Source organism: Henckelia pumila, chromosome 2, assembly GCF_033568475.1.
Source record: "Henckelia pumila isolate YLH828 chromosome 2, ASM3356847v2, whole genome shotgun sequence".
Taxonomy (NCBI): Eukaryota; Viridiplantae; Streptophyta; class Magnoliopsida; order Lamiales; family Gesneriaceae; genus Henckelia; species Henckelia pumila.
The window spans coordinates 9,955,398-9,976,185 of NC_133121.1; the positions used below are offsets into that span (position 1 = coordinate 9,955,398).

General features: G+C 35.0%; 1 protein-coding gene across 5 annotated transcripts; it reads right to left on the minus strand.

Annotated features, from left to right (window-relative positions):
* Positions 1-641: 641 nt before the first annotated feature.
* On the minus strand, positions 642-14,503 carry LOC140880849 (serine/threonine-protein kinase BLUS1). Of its 5 annotated transcripts, XM_073285679.1 has the most exons (23): positions 14,267-14,503; positions 13,864-14,039; positions 12,198-12,603; positions 11,402-11,656; positions 10,358-10,482; positions 10,204-10,248; positions 10,036-10,117; positions 9,876-9,944; positions 9,628-9,798; positions 9,489-9,554; positions 9,120-9,188; positions 8,886-9,026; positions 8,660-8,733; positions 4,399-4,505; positions 4,242-4,320; positions 3,468-3,559; positions 3,292-3,368; positions 1,913-2,035; positions 1,795-1,837; positions 1,631-1,677; positions 1,430-1,491; positions 1,297-1,348; positions 642-1,097 (listed from the first exon to the last, which is right to left on the minus strand). In XM_073285679.1, exons 3-23 carry the CDS (start codon positions 12,363-12,365, stop codon positions 1,044-1,046), a joined length of 2,001 nt encoding a protein of 666 aa, XP_073141780.1. In that variant the 5' UTR covers positions 12,366-12,603; positions 13,864-14,039; positions 14,267-14,503; the 3' UTR covers positions 642-1,043. The 5 variants fall into 5 exon arrangements, with proteins under 5 accessions (XP_073141780.1, XP_073141778.1, XP_073141777.1 ...); XM_073285677.1 differs by having other exon boundaries at positions 4,242-4,505; positions 13,864-13,995; positions 14,267-14,502; XM_073285676.1 differs by having other exon boundaries at positions 4,242-4,505; positions 13,864-14,036; positions 14,267-14,502.
* Positions 14,504-20,788: the final 6,285 nt, after the last annotated feature.

Here is a 20,788-nt window from a genome sequence, read left to right on the forward strand (position 1 = left end):
TGAAATTTCTCATATTTTATGAAAGTGACACAATAAATATTAATTCAAGAACTTGATGAAGATAATAAATTAGGGGCTTCCAAAAGTCAAATTTGAAAGCGACGCGTGAGCCCCTCTTAGATTTAGAAATAGCTAAAAAAAAACGAAGAAGAAAACTTACGTTTAAAATAAAAAAGAAAAAAGAAAACCGAAGTTGGTCCAGATAAGACCCACGCGGCTCGAACAAATTCAATTTTTAGGTAATGTTCGAAAGAGCTTTTAATAAACAATTTTTAGCTTTTTCTTGACAATTTCAAAATTTTGTGAAAAAAAAAACTGAACAATGCTTCCTAAAAGCTCTTGCAAACACTACATTAATGGGTGCGTATTGTTTTGCTAATAACTAGGCCACCGGGCAGGTCGAAACAGAGGTAAAATACTCGAAGGGGGAAAAAACTAATTCAACATAGCTACACTTTATACAAAAATAATCGTATATTTAAAATTTTAACTTATATTCAATCCACAATATATGCAACACCTGGCCTATCCAAAGATATTAGGACAGATATAAATATAATTCAATTTCTCTAGGGGTTGTGTATTCACAGCAACCTGCAGTTTTTTTCGATAGAACTAAAACTCGCAAAATTTGAAGTCACTCATCTTCATTACATATAAAAAAATGTTCCAATGTATTTACAAGCTCAGAAACCAAGTCTTGAATTTGATCCACACTGTACAACGATAAACCATGAATTATTTATACATCGGCTTTGGGCGCATGCTGCACCGGTCCGGTGGCGATTATGTTACTCGGATACATCAATAATTAAGAAATAGCAGCTCACAGCTGCCTTACCGCACACATATTATACACAACTATTTCTGGAAACAATACAAATATGCTCAAAAAACTCGATCCCACTTAGTAGATGTGCATTCGGAGAAACAGGGCTCCCACTAGAGAAGAGAAATTAGAAATGAATACTGATTCCTAATATTCACGATAGCTGGTGAAGCGTCCTCGAATGTTTGATCCCTTTTCTTTTACCAGGGATTCGTCATTCTCGTATCTTATCGTCTTTTTTGAGCAAAAAATTTAGTTTTTTTTCCATCTGCAAGCCAAGAGATGGTTTGTCTCACTTGCATGCAGAACAATATGCTTGCAAAGTAAATATTATCTCGTTTGTGTGCTCTATGTTTCAACTTTCAAAACATGATCATAGAAAGAAACGTGCAGAAACTGAAGAGATAAATGATGCCATCCAGGAAGATTCAGTAGAACGATATTCTATGTGGCAATTGAAGACATACCTGAGTATTTCTGATCTTCAGCCTCTGAAGTTCTTCAACCATGCTTCCAATACTGCGGTTTGGAACTCGTTCAAACACATTAGGGGAAAAAAGACAAGAAGCTTGGAACTCGGAGAAGAGTTTCACTGCATACCTTTGTTGCATTTGAATCACTTGAGCCTGCAATTCTCGCTCCTTTGCTGAAGTGGGGCTAGCCTGCAAAATAACCAGAAAATACTTTGTGAGCATGGACCGCAAGAAGACAACTAGTATAGTGTCTTGGAGAAAAACAATGTATGTGATTCCTTGTAACATTAAAATGACAATTCTATTAATTCTTCGCAAGAAACATTACCTGGGGTAGATCATTCATTCCAGCCTCTGAGTTCTCAGTAGAATTAACTGCTCATAGGAAAACCAAAGTTCGTGAGGGGGGAAAATTTCACAGCTTTAGATATATAGTGTCGATGAAAAATAAGTGGCAAAACACAAACATGCCAGATATTGAGTACAAATTACCTGAGGTTTGCTCCAAGAACTTGACTATTTTAATTATCTCTTCCTGTCAAGACCAATGGACACGAATCAGTAATAACTTATAAGAAAAGGTGCCATACAATTGAGAAGATCTTCTTACTCTCTGCATGGTGTTCTGTAGCAGGATGCTTTGTAAAGAGAGCAGAACTGAAGCAGCAGTAACACTAGGAACTATTTGGCTTGAGGATGCCCCAAAGTGTGGGTTATTGGAGTATATAAGACCCTACATATGAAAGAGGAAGGCAATGGTTACAAAACCATTGCCTAAAACATTTAATTGCTAAGTTTTGTGTACGCATTATTTGATTCAATTATTGCCAAGACATTTTTCATAGAATAAGAGATTATCCAGCCAAAATGTAAATTATGCAATGTTAAATGCTATACTACGAGGCACAACCGGAACACCAAGTCAGGAATTCTATGATTTGCTCGATCAACGATCACTTTGTCAGACAAAACCTATACCTTGGTCCACTTCATGCTAAATACGTGACAATTCATGGCACCTTTAACACTAGAACCTGTAATGCATCTTTAACAAGTTGATATTTTCTAGCCAACCATTTGAACTTATTTACAGCTGTATGTTTAAAATGCCAAACAAGAATTTACAAGCTCCCCATTGATAGTAAATGCAATTACATGAACGGTATAAATTTGGCAGCATGAATCGACATCCAGTAATGATCCAACAGATGAATATGATGACATAAGAATCGCACATACAAAGATATTGCAATGCCCAGGCCCAGGATGTCAATTAGTCCAATCCACAATAAATGAGAACCATCTCCACAAAGAGTTAATTGTGATTCTTTTCTTTTTATTTTGGCGTAAGAGTTTATTATGATTCTAAGTACATGGACATGGTACTTAAGGTAATATAAGAATACAAATTGCTATATAAAAGGATAACCTTTCCCATAACAAATGGTAAAACTGCAAATTCTAAAACATCTAATATTCAGCACACATGGCGATTGCTGAGATACTCTTGGAATTCAATTTCTACTCATCGTGTTAAAGTGATGAGGAAACAAGCCCAAGACCATTATGCGGACACTTCAAAATTATTGAAAACATATCTCCAACAAAGACAAAAACTTGCAATGGACAACAAAGAGACAGAGTGTAACACGTGACTTCCTACTCTAGCCCTAAAATCCAGGCTTGCACTCTCCCAAAACAAAATCAAATATAAACTCATTTCAACAAAACAATCCCCAAATAAATTTCCACGTGACGTTTATCCCAAAACAGCCAAAATAAACCAAACATTGCCCAAGTATATGAATTTTCGGAAATCATTAACTTCAAATTAAATGAACTAACGATGACACTATCAGTTGATTCCGAGGAAGAGAAGATAAATATTACCGTCTAATCATCAGAGAAAACTCTACTATGTCATCGCATTTCACTATAATCAATAACAAATACCGAAGTTGCTGTTACAGTTACTAACTTAATCTATACCTTTGGACTCATATCCGCCGAAGTGACTTTAAAACGTCCCTTGCGTTCGACAACAGCACCTTCAGATGCCTCCTCCGCTGAAATGTATATTTAAACACATAGAGCATACATATCACTGAAGAATACATATCACACGCCTACATGACCAAAAACAGGGAAGTGTTTAAATGCATTACCAGTAATGGAATTACTGACATCTTTCTTCTGACGACACTGCAAAGGGCCACTATAGTTCCTCTCACTCAGATATCTTGGTTGCGCATATTCCCTTCATATATATAGGAAAAATTCAATACTCCAGAAAATTAGCTAAGATGCCAGATGCCAGAAGCCAGAAGCAATCTATGTATAGAATATGCATAATCAAATAGTCAATACAAGACAAGATGATTAAGCCTCCAGTGAATATGAAAACACACAGCACAACAATATAAAGGCCATTCAGTACACATGTTGCCACTGTAAAATTTGAACTCTTCTAAAAAATTTTCCTTGATTTCCAGGGCAAAAAATAAAGATTCCGTAAGACACCATCTGATGAATAGAACTGAAAATCTAATGCTGAAATTCCCATAATCATGAATATTTTCTCTTTTTCTCTGAAATTTTTTTTTTTGAAGAAGACAAAAAGGGAAATCAGAATCTTTCACTCGCATTATTAACCCGTGCCCTCTGAACATATCCTTTTCTCATACCTTATAAGGGAAAAAAACAAGAGGAAGAATCAAGCAAGGACATTTATGACAGAAAACTTGTTGGTGAGAAGATAAATTTAGGTAAAACTCAATGAATCAAGTAGAAAATGCAAAACCTGCAACTTCTGTAAGTGAACATTCGAACTCTACATATACCAACCACAGCCCTGCTCTGTCACTTAACTACCAACACGCATGTATTTACCTTCTCAAAATAAAATTTTGCATTCTACAACGTAGTTAAGAATGTTATACCTGTCTCCATTAACAGCCAACTTCTTAGGAGATGAAACATGGTCCTGTAATAGTGAGCCACTTGGATATTTTTTAAGCCCTGCATTGAAAGAATGCCGCACAGAACCACTTCGGCCAATGTCATAACCATCAATTCTCCCTGATTCTTGCTCAGTACCTGTCGAAAACTGCTGCTGAATCTGTAACTCAGAATCTGAACGGGCAGAATCTCTTGAACTTGGACTACCAGCACCAAGGTCATCCTCACACACATCAAAGCAGCCTCTGCATTTAGCAGAAGTTTCCCATCAGTAAAACCATTCAAAGGTGCATTTGCAGAGTTATTTCCTAAACTCACTCTCATGCAACCGGAGTGATAAATAACACTAAGATTGTGTTTATATCAAAAGATTTAAGTGAGTGGATTTCAAATTCATCAATCAAATAAGTACGAGAACACTTTCTTTTTATTTCTGTTTATCCAAAATGTTAAAAAAAAAAAAAAAGATGAAACCCTGTCCCCGCCTTTACCCTCTGCCCTAGACTTCCCTTAGCTCAACAGTAGGTAAGGGTTTTAATTTGCCTCAATTCATATAACTTTCTTATTTTTTTAGTAGTTTTTACTATTCACAGTTTATATATATATATATATATATATATATATTGATTGATTTTCAGTTGTCTTAACAATATCAAATCGCTCAATACAACATTTGGATTTTCAGAATCCGAACCGGTTGCATAATTTCCAAGCAATATCCTTTCATTTTGGTGGAATGGTTGTACTTGATATTATCAATGAAACTGAAAATCAATAATTAAAAAATAGTAAACAAAAACAGAAAAAATTACTACGAAAATAAGAAGACCATATGAACTAGGCCACTTAAAACTCCTACCAATATTGAGGCAAAGAAGAGAGGTAGAGGCGAGAGGAGAGGGCAAAGTGCAGATCAATTTCACGGTTTCATCCAGTCGTTCTTTTTTTTTTTTTTTAAATAAACAAAGGCAAAGTGCGATTTCTGCCTCTATTAGAAATATTTTTTTAAAAAAAAGGTCCACAAGCTTATTCTCCGAATCGTGCTTAAGCACATCTGGATGCAGAAGACAAAGAGCAGAAGGAGTGGGGCACCTTGGAGAATGGAGAGCGCTTAAGCCCACGCTTCAGGCACTTTTGACAACTATGAATCAAGTGATTTAGATGATGACTGATAAGTACATTTTGTATGCATTATTTGGTGATATTTTTATGTTTATTTTGCATGCATTTGTTATCTGTTTTAGTTTATTTTGTGTTATTTCATGTCATAGTTGTTAAGGGCGCAAGGCGCACTAAGGCGCAAAGGGTCCTGGAGCCTGAGGCGCAAGGCGAGGCGTGCGCCTTATCGAAGCAAGGTGCACCATAAATTTTTCAGAAAACTATATTTATTTAATGCTATTATATGATAAAACACTATTATTGAAATAATTAAGCTAAACAAAAATATATCATATCATAAAAAATATTTATCTACTACTACTATTTTGTGGTAAAGTGCATAATCTTTAAGAATGCAGTAAAAAAATATTTCATTCTTGGCATATTTCTGCATTATTTTTAGTTTTCTAATCTAGAATACTAAGATTTTATTTTTAGAATGTTGTGTGTAGTTAAGAAATCCTATTACTAGTAGACTTTTTGTTTACTTTTATTTTTCTTTTTTACCATAATAAGCGTAGAGATTTTCTCTACTAATTTGCAGTCAATCAATTTAGATTCTAGTTTAAGGCAGATTGACAATTTAGATCCTAATTTATAGCTGTTATCTATCTATCTATCTATAAATGTAATTTTCAAATATTTTGGGAATATCCCAGCCGCAGAGGGGTCGCCTGGTGGCGCCTCTCGCCTTAATCACTTTTAACAACTAAGTTTCATGGATTTTATCTTAACGTCATTCCCCTTGGTTTATTTACAGAAAATGACGGAAACTCGGCATTTTTGGTGAAGAAGAGACAAGCTGTGAAACCATGAAAAGGCGCTGATTTGGGGGAAGAAGAAATATAGAAGATGTGCATATGCGGCAATGGAGAAGCTTCTGCGCTTGATTAGGAATTGGAAGAATGCGCAGCTGCGCTTCGAAGCCACAAACCATCGTATATGTACTTTGAAGATGAAGCTGCACTATTGCACAAAGCAAGAAGAACCCACGCATCTGCGCGAGAAGATGAGCAGCTACGCATGAGAGGAAAGGATGGAGGCGCTTTTGCATGAGGAATGCGCTTCTGCGCAAGCCAAGAATCACATGAAGAACCAAGCGGCGCATATGCGGGAAAAAAGGAGCATCTGCGCGAACATAAAGAAGAAGAAAGGCGCTTCTGCACTTGAAGCCACGCATCTGCGCTGATTGAGCAAAAGAAGAGGACGTATATGCGCTTGAAGCCACACATCTGCGTGAGTGCTGTACGTGAAATCGTAAATTGAGGCAGATCACATCTCGCTCGAGCTAGAGATCGCGATCATGAAAAAAATAGAATTTCCGGAAATAAAAACTCTTATTTTGCGGGCTTTATTTCTTGGGCTTTATAAGACATATAAATACGAGATTGAAGAGCAGAAATTAGGGGGAATTCACGCAGAGAACGACGCAAGGCGGCTGGGAGCTTCGGAGAAGATTTCTATACTTTTTCTTCTTCTGTTTTTCTTTCTTCTTATTTTTATTTTTGAATTATTGTTTTCAATTATTGAATAGTTTTTCTTTAACCAAGGCCACGTGATTGGGCCAAACAAATTTATGTAGAAAACTTGAATGTTTGTTTGGAATTTTTCAGATTTGGTTTTTTATTAATGGTTTTTGAATCTAAATTTGTCTTGTGAATAATCTGGCCAATTGTTTACTTGCATGTTAATCGATTCCAAGTCGACAGAGGAGGAATTGATTTCGATCACTCCATAAATTAACACAAGGTTAAATTGACTAGAAATAGTATTCGATTTCATTGTGTGGTTTTAGGTGCAAACTGAATTCTCACGATTCTCAATGCATTCGGATTTGATTTGAATTATGAAAGATTGATCCGTCAATATTTGAATAGGTTTAATTGTTCTAGAAATAGACCTTTAAACAAGTTAGGAGAATTCACCGCAATTTAAGATTTAAATCTGAGTCCTGAATTGACTACATGTTACATGATTTGTTCGATACCTACGTGTGTCTTTATTGACTTATTTTAATTAGAATTATTATTGAGTTCTAGTTTCTAGTTAATTTCATTATTATTTATTATTTTAAATTCTTATTTTATTCAATTCATACTCCTTTCTATTATTTTTTCTAGATTAAGTAAAAACAACAGTCCCTGTGGGATCGATACTTGGACTCATTGTCCACTTACTATTACTTGACCTAGTGCACTTGCTAGTTGATACTAAATTTAGCGGTCAATGACGTTGATGATTTCAATGTTTGATATTTCATGTATCATGCATTATTCTCATCACATTTTAAAAAAATTATGTCCTTATGTTTTTTCAAATATATTTTATTTGTCGCGCTTTATTTCAATAAAATGCATGCTTCGCTTTGAGATTAAATCCTTGAAACATTCGAGAACTTTGATGTGCATTGCGCTTTTATTTTTTGAATTTTGAGTAACCTCCTGAGTATCTGGGTTTCAGCCGCCTAATCTTAAAAGGCCTAATCTGAGAGAGGGCGACCTTCCCCGAGTTCGGCCCTCCAGGTAAATCCGAATGTTGTCGTAACCTGTACACATTTGAAGCTGACTCCCAAGATGCCATTGGGATTTGAACTTATGACCCTCGCACTATCCTCCAGACACTTTACCCAAGTCATACTCTAGGAGTCCATATCGCTCTCTTAGTTACTATGGTATGCGTGCACCCATTACAATTATACATGCATAAGCCCTTGTCTTCTAGCAAATGTGCTTATACAGGTCTCAAGCATATACAGAACCACCTACTCATGCAGACGACAAATAATCGTGATGCATATCAGGTAAGAGAAGATTTTGTCAATCTCATTAAATTAGGTCTATGAAGGATAAGCAAAAGGAAAGAAATTACTTCACAAACCAATTGGCCTATGATATAATGACCACGCGAATTGAAACAGAAAATCATAATTCATTCCAGTTCAAAGAATAGATAACTAGTAATTTGGAGTTCTTTTTCGATTCGTTCAAGCGTAAAGATGAAACACACACACACACACACACACACACACAAAACTTCAATCATCTAACAAGGTAGATACGAAAGGCAAGACACTGATATCGGGAGAGAAGAAGTGAAAACAATGAAGTTTTTCCAAATTTATGCACATTGTATGATTTTGGATCTCTTAAAGATGGGCATCATAACAGCAACTGACAAGCTAATCAATTATTGGCAGAAATCAAAGCATAAACCAGTAACATAGATAGATTTGATATCATACTTCAGCGCCTGAAGAGGTTTACTCGGAAAGGCAGTGAGTGAATTCTCCAAATCATGAATATCATCGAGCTCATCCTAGGAAAAAAATAAGAACAGACTGTAGAATCAGATGAAAAATTGAAGCGGTATAAGACACATGCAAAAAGTCGTAAAATACTGGCAAAGCCAAAAATAGACAGAAATAGAAAGACAGGGAAGATGACAACTATAGCAGGTAGCAACTCTACCTCCAGTTGAGAGTCTATATTTGAATAATTAGCCTGTTCTGGAGAAGGCTTCCTCTCCACAACACCAACATCACCGTGCCTGTCCAAGAGCTTCCCACTCACACCTGGATCTTCAGAATTTGAAATCAAATCATCTTGTATCTGCATGAAACACGAAGGTGAAAGACCTGATTGACCCTAGCACTTATGAAAACTGAACCCATTTCACCAACTGATAGTGGAGTGATTGCTTACAAGGGCAGCTTGATTCTTCAAGTCTTCCAGATTGAAATTCCAGGCACTGATTCCTCGAATATACTCTTGCTGCACACAGCAAAGGTTCATCATTGAGGTTGAAAAGGATCTTCAAAACTCGTACAAAATAACGTTCATATACAAAGACCAACTGACTCATCCCGAATCACATCATATCCACGACCGAGATTTGGACATGACAAGACACACATTTACTCCTCGACCACATGTTTGAAATTCCAATATCAGTCCATATAATTAATAGAAGAAAAGGCATTAACATGTCTGAAAGTTCTATTAAAAATATTAGGTGTATTTGAGTTTAACTAGTTTATATAATCTGAAATGGCACTATGGCAGACATCTCACCTGTGATAGTTGTTCTTTGTTCTCGTATAATGCCTTATTTTGAACAAGAACATCTGCCTCTTTTGCCTGAAATGGCATCGATCTCACGTAAATAGCATTAGCTTCAAAATAAATAAAATAAAATGTTACTTCAACTGACCTTAAGCATCCTAAAACGTTCACCAAGAGGTGACATTCCATCAAGGATAGTTCGGGCAAGATAATCACTCGAGCGCGCATTTTTAAAAAAAGCATGTTTCAAAAGCTTTTCTGAAGTGGGACGTTTTTTAGGATCCTTGACTAAGCAAGCTGCAACCATTTCTTTGAAAGACTGCAAAAAAAGTTGTATTGTAAAAACTTAGAATAACACAAATATTCAGAGGCAAAACTTCAAAAAACAAAGTAAACCTTCGAAAATCTTTTGTCTCTTTCATAGTCCAGGCCTGGTGGTGCATTTTGTAGGGTCATTAGCAGAACCTGAACTTAAGTGAATAACGAGGAAGTTCAGACAACAATATCCTAAATCTTTAGATGTAAACAAAAAATTTGGACAGATGACATTATAGACCTTCATTGGTGGGTACTTAGAGAATGGTGCGTGGCCATGAGCAAGTTCAAGTGCTGTTATTCCTAATGACCAGATATCGGCTCTGTTAAAACAAATATAAAATTGAATAATGAGAAGGATACCTGGATTTGATCATAGCTACACAGAAAATTAGCAGGAGATACTCACTTAAAATCATATCCATGTAATTGCTGCATTACTTCAGGAGCCATCCTGTATCATAAGTTTATTTTAAACCAAAAGGTTATTCCATGCTAATATAACATGGGAACATGTTATAAATAGCAATCATGTAACATCCCTTTTACAGTAGCTAACATACCAGCACGGAGTTCCAACAAAAGTATTTCTAGAACGCTGACGATCACCAGTATCAAACATGCAAGCAGCAACACCAAAGTCTGCTAATTTAACAGCACCATTAGTATCAATCAGTATGTTTCCTGCCTGCAATAAAAGTTTAAAAACGGAATTTTAGAAACAGCTGGTCGGAGGAGCACCGTATACCAATCCTATATCACCTGAAACACATGTTAGCCTCCAGCATAAATGTCCTGAAGAAAATAAAAATTCCCAGAGCCAAATAGATACATGATATTGCAAAAGCAAACTCAACATTTATGAAGAGAACCACGCCCAAAGCCACATAGATAAACAAAGGAAATAAAGGAAGCTCATATGTTCAGAGATCAAGTCAGAACATAAGTGAGAAATATAATTTGAATCGAAACACGTTTTTACCCAACACGATGAATTTAAGTTATGATTGTGTCATTTTCCCGAGTTACAGGTCTTGTTATGGTGCGTAAAAGGGTGATGGGATGAGGGGTTTGAGGTTCATTGAAGAGAGGACCTCAAAATATCTTAGACGAATCGAGGCTCATTAAAGAGAACCTTATGATCTCGTGATAAACACTTTCGAGATGTTTTATTTCATTCCAATGACTTCCATAATGCAAAAGGTCCTCTAAAATGATAAAGATAAATCTGTAAAAAAAATTGCAGAAAAATTTCCCAATCTAATCCTCAATGATAAGAAAATCTTTAATTTGGAAATAACTAAACTAAATCTATGAATAACTTCCTAATATAGTCCTTAATAATGATAAGGATTATCATTTATTTCGAAATAACTAAACTAAAAGATAATGATCAAATCTTATGATGATAAAATTAGTAGAACCTTGTCATTTATTTTGAAACTTTCATTGAGTGAATCCTGTTTAGATAACTTCCTCTGTTTTGGGCTGACCTTCGGTTGGATTCCTGGGAATATCATTGGGTTGTTCTGGGGCCGTAATGCCCTAAACAGATTGCTTAAAAACAAACAAAAAGACAAGTAAAGAACCATCTGAAAAACATATACCTTCACATCTCTATGGATATGCCCGTCAGAGTGAAGATAAACAAGAGCTTTGACGACCTCACGTAACAACGTAGCAATCACTGGCTCCTCAAAACCATCTGGATAAGCTGATTTAATTATATGAAGGCAAGATCCCGCGGCCATGTATGGCATTACAACCCATAGGCAATGACCACTGGTGAAGGAGCAATGAGCCCGTAACACATTAGGATGGTCAATTAATGTCATTGTCTGTACTTCACGTCTGATGCCATCCTGTTGATATGTAAATGCAACAAAAAAACAATAAAAAAACATAGAATTTAAAGACCCGTCAACATTCGCAATAGCCACCTTTGTAACAAAATATGGAAAATTAAGAACTATATTCACAGTTGTACACATCACGAATTTCAGGCACCTGATATTTTCTAAACATTTATTATGGCCAAATAAAATCTGTACTGTCTGTTTATTGACCTAGTGATGTGACTAAGAAGGATTTCTTCATATCCAGAGGGAGGCATATCTCCAATAACCAGAAAAGGGAATGATTTCCAGAAATGTGTTTTGTGCAATGCGTGTTCTCCGATTCAAGCTTCTCAATATTTTTCTGGCACAAAATATTGCACCAAATATGCACTCTGCCAATGCGAGTACAGCCATACATTGACTAAAAATTGTGTGGAAGGATTCAACAGGTGACTTATGCCACAGTATGAGTAATGAGCCATTAATTGATACCCAATTTCAAAGAAAGAATATATACCAAAAGATTGGCACTGTCTAAAAATAAACTCACAAAAAGATGGCATACCAAGTCATTATTGCACTTCTCGAGATCAAGAACCTTGATTGCAACTATCTCATTAAGAGGCACACAACGAGCTTTATAGACAGTAGCACTGACACCTTCTCCGACTTCCTCATTTAACTCGTAATCATCAGCAGTGAGTGGATATTTTTTCGGTAAGGCTTGTGCCATGACTTTCTCACACAAGGAAAACTTCAAAATAAAAATAGCGGACTTTCGAAAAGAAATAGAAATGGACAAATCAGCCTACAAAGTTTGCAAGTCTCTAGCAAATCCTCCCTTGATAGGTCACTAGATGTTACATAGTGCATCTGAACACCATGAAAAGGTGATTATTATCCAGTCACCATATCTTAAGTTACAGAAAATGTACTCTGAACATCTCATTCTTCCAAATTCCAGAAGATCACTGTTCAACAAGAAGAAAACAACCACGTGATGGGTTAGGTGAAAGCTGATGATAAACCTGTCAAGCAAAATGAAATAATCACTACATATTAGAGATTAAAAAAATTAAAAAAAAAACTGGGAATAAAGATCGCATAGACATGTATTAAATGGATAGCATTCATGCATCGTACTATTGCGATCTGGTGTTGCCAATGAACGGAGGAACATAATGTTCGTGGGAAGGCATGTCGCGATTCGCCCAGTAAATGTTTTTATTAATTTGATTAGAAATTTCAATTGCAGAACAACTTGTCTTTACCCAAATGTGTATAGTTATATACTCGGAAATTTTACAATCTTCTACTCTAAAAGGGAATCATCAAATACCAGAACATGCTAGTAGAAGAAGGTAACTGGGATTGTTGTATATGAATACTTGCATTTGTGCCAAAGAGAAGGGGACGTGTGATGCTCAAGCTAACATAGAGAGGTCTGTGTAGGCCAGATATTAGACTGAATGTTCTTGTGTTTACAGATTATTATGCGAGAGAAAACTTGGTAACAAAATTAAAATAACACATTCGAAGATGAAGATTGGAGCATTGCCTCATACTAGTTATTCGATTGTCCTTCATCGAGACTTGGATACTTCTATGTCATATTATGATGCCCTTGATCTATTTCTCCACCGTAAAACTTCATTACCGACACAGCACGTAGACAACAGCCCCAAAAAATTGATATCTTTATATATTCCACCACAACTACGTGGAATTTTTTGTGCGCAAATGGAGATAAAGCAACGAATGTGAATTATCCACCATATGCATTACTAAGACAAAATATTCATATAATGGTGGTCATAAAAACACGAATAGACATCCGGTAACAATGTCTGACATTAAAGGATTAGCTAACTAACAAGAGACAACGACTATTTTCATCCAATCAAAGAGCTCCTGGCCCTGTAGCCAATCCAGCCAATTGATGTAGATTATTGATCAAACAAGATTTGCAAAATTAATATACTCGACTACACAAGAACTCAGACATTGATTGAGAAACAACAACAAATTCCAAGCACTACATAAACATAGCCAACTGAAAATAATAATGATGATGCTCACGTGATTTCTTACACACAAACTGACAAACTAAGATACCATATTCAACCAAAAACGACAGAAGCTAAAACAACTAAAATCCACAATCAAAACTCAATTGTCCCCGATACAAATTTCACACAGCTCCCATCTGGAAGGTGTTAATGTCGACTTACCTAGGGCTTTTGACACCAGAGAACTTCCGGAGGATCAATTGGCGCAGAACGCTCAACGGAAATGGATAGACCTTTCTCTCGGTTAGTCCACCATGGTGAATATCAAGAATGTAGTTAGATATAGCTATTCGCCTGCAGCTCGTGTGGAGGGGAATCTTCAGCCTTAAATTATACTGCTGAATAACCATAAATTATTTTCAATTTATTTTCCTTGGGCTATTCAATTAATTTGCTTAAACAGAACTTCGAGAATTCATAAATTGAAAATTTCATACGAATTATGATAGAAGATGAAATTGAGCGACTGAATTAACGGAAAAGAGATAATGTTGAGTAACTCAAAAAATTCTTAGCAAAAGCCATACAAAATTAAAGTATAAGCTCTTCCAATTCCATTTCTTACCTGATATTTCCAATGAAGAACATCCGATTCAGTGTGTACACAAACACAACCTTTTTATTACTCGATCTGCTCAAAATCTCCTGCTCTTTCAGAGCATCAAAGTTCGAAGGGGTGACGAGTGCAGAAACTGAGTTAACGAAGCCGATTGACTCGTGAATTGTGGGCGTGGTGTATTTATTACTGTGGTTGAAGCCCAAGGATGGTCAGTTTAATATGGGCCCCATTAGGAAGGCTCATTTCTTTCTCGGGGTTTTATAAAATTCCAACCAGACCAAATTCTCTGGAAATTTGGGGAATTAACCTTGGATTAAACTTGGTCAACATTTTTTAAAATTTTAAAAAATTTAAAAATGTTAATAATTGTTCATTCCATGGACGGAAGAAAGACAAACTCTTCTTATCTGGACTACGTTAAGCCAAGCCAAATCAACGGAATCGAAAAAATTTAGGTTTTGTTATTTATTTACGAATCAGAACACCAAAAGATGGTATCAGTTCCGATTCGTAAATGAATAACAAAACTTAGATTTTTTTTTATTCGGTTTGGCTTAATGTAGCCTATATAAGAAGAGTTTGTTTTTTCGTCCACGGCTTGAGCAATTATTAACTTTTTCATTATTTAATTTGGTATAAAATTCGAACCGAACAAACTATATCAGTTCTATTTAGGAAACTGAACCAAACCATTGATAATGAAAAACAAAAACTTATATTTCCGGGTTTGTTCCGTTTGATTTCATTTGCGCGATTGATTTTTGAATTTTAAGTCTTACAACATTTCATATTCCAATTATTATCCAAATAAAACAATTATTACTTACCAACATAAAATATATATATATACACACACATACATAACGTTATATATTCAGCATAGAAAATATAAATTCTCAAAAATGATTGTTTAACTTCAAAAGGAACTCCGTAGTGGTTATCACTTATCATCTCTGCCAATATATATATATATATATATATATATATATATATATATATATATATATATATATATATTACTTAAAAGTGGTGAAGAGGATTAAGTTGATTTAAAAAATAAATAAAATCAAATACAAATAATTTAATTTTTATAATTACAAAATTATAGTATATTGTTTTATTTTTTAAGGTAAGATTTCATTAACAATTATCCAACAGGTACAAGGTTTTTTAATTTTTAGTATATTTTTTTGTAAAAAAATCTTCGGTTAAAAAAATCGATTCAAACATAATATATTCAGTTAAAAAAATCGATCCTTATTTCTTTAGTTTTCATTAGCATTAACTTGAGCGTTGGAGGATTTTCACATGACAAACTCCGATGCTTTTGACACTCCATTCGTGCACAAAGTAATTTTTTTATAAATTTGAATTTATTTATAATTTTTTTTCGTTAGGGTAATGAGATAGTGGTAATTAAATTTGGTTCAAGAAAAGGTGGAAGAGTATCGGGATCGAATTGCTACTGCTGCTGGGTTAACAAGTAGTGAATTGCTATTATTCTTATACTGATTTGTAGGGGCAGTAGCTCCTTGCTGCTAGTGAGTTCAGTAGTGAGCCACTGAACTCTCCTTTCTCCTGGATCCCGAAAGTTGACCAACAATTATACTTGTGTGAAAGAGGTCAACTAGGAGATAGGAATGCATCAATTGGTTTTACTGGTTAGTGAATATATAAAGCAGTAAATTACACGGTAAATTGCTTTTGGATGTTCGAAAACTCAACTGCTTCTACGTCACTCCTTCTTCTGGTTCTGTCAGAAGTTAACACTAGAAGTCTTTGAGTATTACAACTCTTGCAACACCATACCTCAGTTATGACTTACTGTACTGCCTATAACTGAGACTTCTAGATTCAAAAAATCAGTTCTCGACTGATCTTACAAAAGTGTTTTGGTCAGTTCACTCAACTGATTAGTTTACATAGTTTGTACAACTAAACACATAACACGAAATGATCCTAAGAGATCTGATGTATCTTGATTGCGTGTGCTTTCTTCGGTTTCTGTAAATGATCTTCTATGTAAGCGTCGAAGTAGCGACCCAACTCGGATCCACTACCTAATCAGAGTTTAGAGCATAATTAAGCATGCATTTTAAAATTAATCGCTGCGGAAGGCTTAAATAAAAATAGACCAGCAGAATACAATCGGTTAAGTAAAACAATATACAACCCAATCGAATTTACAAATAATCTTAAGGGTAAAGACCTACAGCTAATCCTGCTGTCTTCACTGGTCACTGGCTACTCCAAGCTCCTGGTGCTCAACTCTGCACCTACACCTGCCCCGTCGAATAGGGTGTCCAGACATACAGAAAAGACTGAACGTGAGCTCTAAGCTCAATACATAAGCAATGATATATAAAATATATGCAGCACATAAATATATTTAAAACCAAGGCAAAACAGTATACTCAGGGCGCCAAGAATATGCAGGGCTGTGTCGGATAGCTAATCCGCGGTGCCGCTCCCATATTCTCCTATCGACTATAGCATCAAAACCCATCGTCGTGGCCGTTCTTAGTGATAGCAAAACCAGGGGCTGAGTGTCCCCTCCCCAACACGAATCCATAAGGAGTAACCCCTCACCAATGGAAACTGTCAATTACTCACATCATACCAGATGTAGTCAACCGTAAAATCATGCATGTGCTAAAGCAGTAAAACATACAAAACACGTAGCACATACTCATCCAACACATAAATAGCATGCTGGTTATCTCAGTCAGTACTTACGTATCTTACTACAGGCAGTCCTAGCAGTCCCACTCTAGGTTCCAGGCCTATCATCATCTCTACAATGCAAATTACTCATGCATCATTCATTAAGCTCTAAAAGCCTTAACTAAGCTATTGCATACTCCCAAATAATTTAAGGATACCATAGCTATATCTGCGTCCGTCGTCAGCCCACTGATAATGACTATCCCGCAACTAGGGGCACACCCCTGCTGCAGCTCCACAGCCTCGAGCACAGCTCCGATACTCCGACACCGCTCCGCTACTATGTCAGACAATGTCTGACTGTGCTAAAATATATTCCCAACTCCAACTCTAAAATAAGAGTACCCAGAGCCCTAAAATAGAGCCACGTGAGCGAAGGAGAGGAATTCGGAATTTGCACGAATGAGGAACTCGGATCCCATATTTATAGAACACGATCGGACCGTTCGATCGTGACTTCGGACCATCCGATCTCCGCCACGCGTCAATGCCTTTGCATGCAACCATATACCTGTCCCATACATTGTTCGGATGGTCCGATATGGCCCTTAGGATCGTCCGAACTCGATATTACGTCATTCGTGACGTCAGCCATCTGATGATATGAAGACACGTGTCCCTGCTCAAGTTCAGATCGTCCGAACTTTATTTCGGAGCGTCCGAACTTCATTTTGGAGTGTGCGAACTGCTCGCATCCTCCGAACTAGCTCCCGAACACAGCCACTTCGAATGGTCCGATCCTAGATCGGATCGTCCGATCCCACTCGACCCTTCAGACTATTTTCAAGTGTTCCGGATCCATCTTTGAACTCCTTGGATCCTTTTGGAAACCCCTTAATCATGTTTTACAAAATCTAAACATGAGCACTCAATTAATTACTCATTAATCGTTAATTCTGGATATGGATCACTACAGTCGAACTCTTTTTGTATGTATGTAACAACTGAAAGTGTTCAGTTGCTCTTAATTTGCTAAGTTGTAAGTGGTGTGAGTTCTTGTAAGCCGATGCATTCTTCTGTATGTTGTGGTCTCTATTTATATGTACAACATAACAGTCATCTTTGATTCAATTCATCTGTTGATAAATAACTGTTTTCTTGTCCTTTAGTTCACTGTAGAAAGGTACACTGTGACCACTGGCGGTTCTACTAAGGGGAAAGGGGGGCAACTGCCCCCTCTTGAATTTTTTTAAAAATTACCAAAATATTCTTATATTTTAAAAATGATAATTTATGATCATAAATTAGGAACCAAATACGAAAATACAAAAGAGGGTCAAAAAAATTAAGTTAATCTTCATTGTTTAATGTGTGCAAAGTGACCCGAAAATTTGTGGTTCATAGTCTTTAAAAAATTGTAGCTCATTCACTAAGTTTTTAAACCTAAACACAAATGATTTTTAAGTTTTTTAAACCTAACAAAAAATTTATTGAAGCAAAAATTGTTAGCTTACAAACTTGTAAGTTTGTCTTTTATTTTATCAGTCACAACAATTGTAGTGAAGAGAATTTTTTTTGCTAAGAAGATTTTTACGAATATTAATTAATTATACTGAAATATATATATATAATATTAGTTTATCGAATGAAATATTATTAATTATTTTCAGTAAATATCAAGTCGTAAGGATAAATTATAAGTGAAATTTGAAATATAAAAATATTATTAAATTTACTATATTTACTTTTTTATGTGATGATTATGTTTGTATGTATATATATATATATATATATATGTGTGTGTGTGTGTGTGTGTGTGATCTTTTATTCTATCCGGCTATTTCCCCTTGATAAAATTCCTGGATCTGCCCGTGACTGTGGCTACGCAAGTTGAAGTCTACTCAGTATACTATAGACATTTGGATAATAGCTTTGACTAGTTAATAGGATGTTCTGATCTGAGCTGCTCTTCCTCTTCTAATGTCTGCTATTTGTGATCTGCTTCTGCTTCTGCTTTTAAGTTCTTCTACTTCTGCATGTTTCTGCTCTGCGGTTAAGTTTTCTTGCTTTTATTGTTGATGTGCATAGTTGTTTTGTTAAACACCGAAACTTAGATATATGATTCCTTAACAAAGAGGTTAGTGGGAAAAAGTAGTTGAGAAAAAGGTAGATATGTACGTGTGAAAAAACATATATAACCAAAGAAACAAATTAAAAAATGGTAGAATTAGAAGGTGAATTTTGAAGTGTCATGACATACCAAAAAACAGTTAGTATAAGTCACTCAACCTCTATAAAATAGAATAGATATATATTCACTTTGTTTTATGTTTAAGAGTTACTAAAAAAAAAATTAACAAAATGACATAAAATAATTGGTCTATTTTTTTTATAAATACCTAAACTACTCACTCCACATCTCCACATTTTCACGATTCCAACTTCCAACCAATTCACATTCTTTGTTTTCCTCCGAAATCTCAAACGTAGAGAGAATCTAAAACTTCTTCCTCTTTCTTATTTTTTTTAGATCTATGTAGAATCTCTTTTTCAACCAACAAAAAATCTACTAAAATTTCTTAAAGGACACAAATAATTATCGTGCAAAAAAATATAAAAAACTTTAGTCCGTTAAACACATCAAAAATCCGATCAATTTCTAACAAATTTAGAACAACTATTTTTTTATTGTCTTCATTGATGTCTTTTATTGTACATGTATTGTGTGTGTTTATTTGCTAGTTAATAACAAAATAAAATAAAGTAAAAGAACCGCCGAGATAAATGAAAATATCACTTTTGTACATTTAAAATTTTTGGGCTAATTTGCATTGGTAATTTACATGTGCTCGTGTTGTAATTGAATTCTAAGATATTCAGCTTAAATATCGGAGTTGACGCCTATTTTGGAATTGGAAATTTATTAAGATTTGGAAAATATAAAAAAAATATAATTGTAGAAATCCATAAAAGTGTGAAAAATTTCAAATGAAATTTTGAATGTTTATTTGTATCCAAATATCAGTATAGAAGATGATGTTCCAAAATTTTGGAATAAATTTTGCGATAATTTTCAAATTTAAACTGAAATTTTGCACAATAACAATAATGACGAGCAATATATTTTATGGTGACGTGAGAATTAATAATAACAAACGTTAATTTTATGATGATAAAGTTGAGATATAATATAATGATAGTTTGCTCTTGTGAAATAGTAATATAAGATATTTAAAAATCGTAAAAACGACCTGAATTTTTTTTCCCGAAAATTTATAATATATCGAACAAATTATTAATTTCTCATAAATTTTTTTTTACCTAATATTTCTTGTAATTCATCAAACTCAAATGTTTTTATAGTAAGTCTCTTGAGAAACAGTTTCATGAGTTTTATATTCGTTAAACGGGTTAAGTCAATCCATACATGAAGTGAAATATAATACATTTGATATAAAAAATATTATTTTTTATTAACTGAATCGGGTCGAATCGAATTTCTCATCTTGTAAAATTTGCACGTGAGATCGTCTCACATGAGTTGTTTGATGTCTTAAGGAGTTAATACAGTAAATCTGTGAGACCTCGTTTCTAAACAACTAATCTCGGACAAAAAAACAAAGGACATAAATTTTTTTATTTTTTTATTTTTGTAAAAGGACGGTCGCGCGCCCGCGCTAAAGTCAGCGCGCCCGCGCCGGCTGAAAGAGTGGGTGCCCGGTTAGCCAACTTGTGGCTAAGAGCTTTTATGACTCTATGTAAAACAATCTTTTGTTTAATATAATTTACACTTTTATAATGACATTGACTTTATCTTTCTTCATATTGTTATATTATGATATACTATTGTTGTTTTGATAAAGA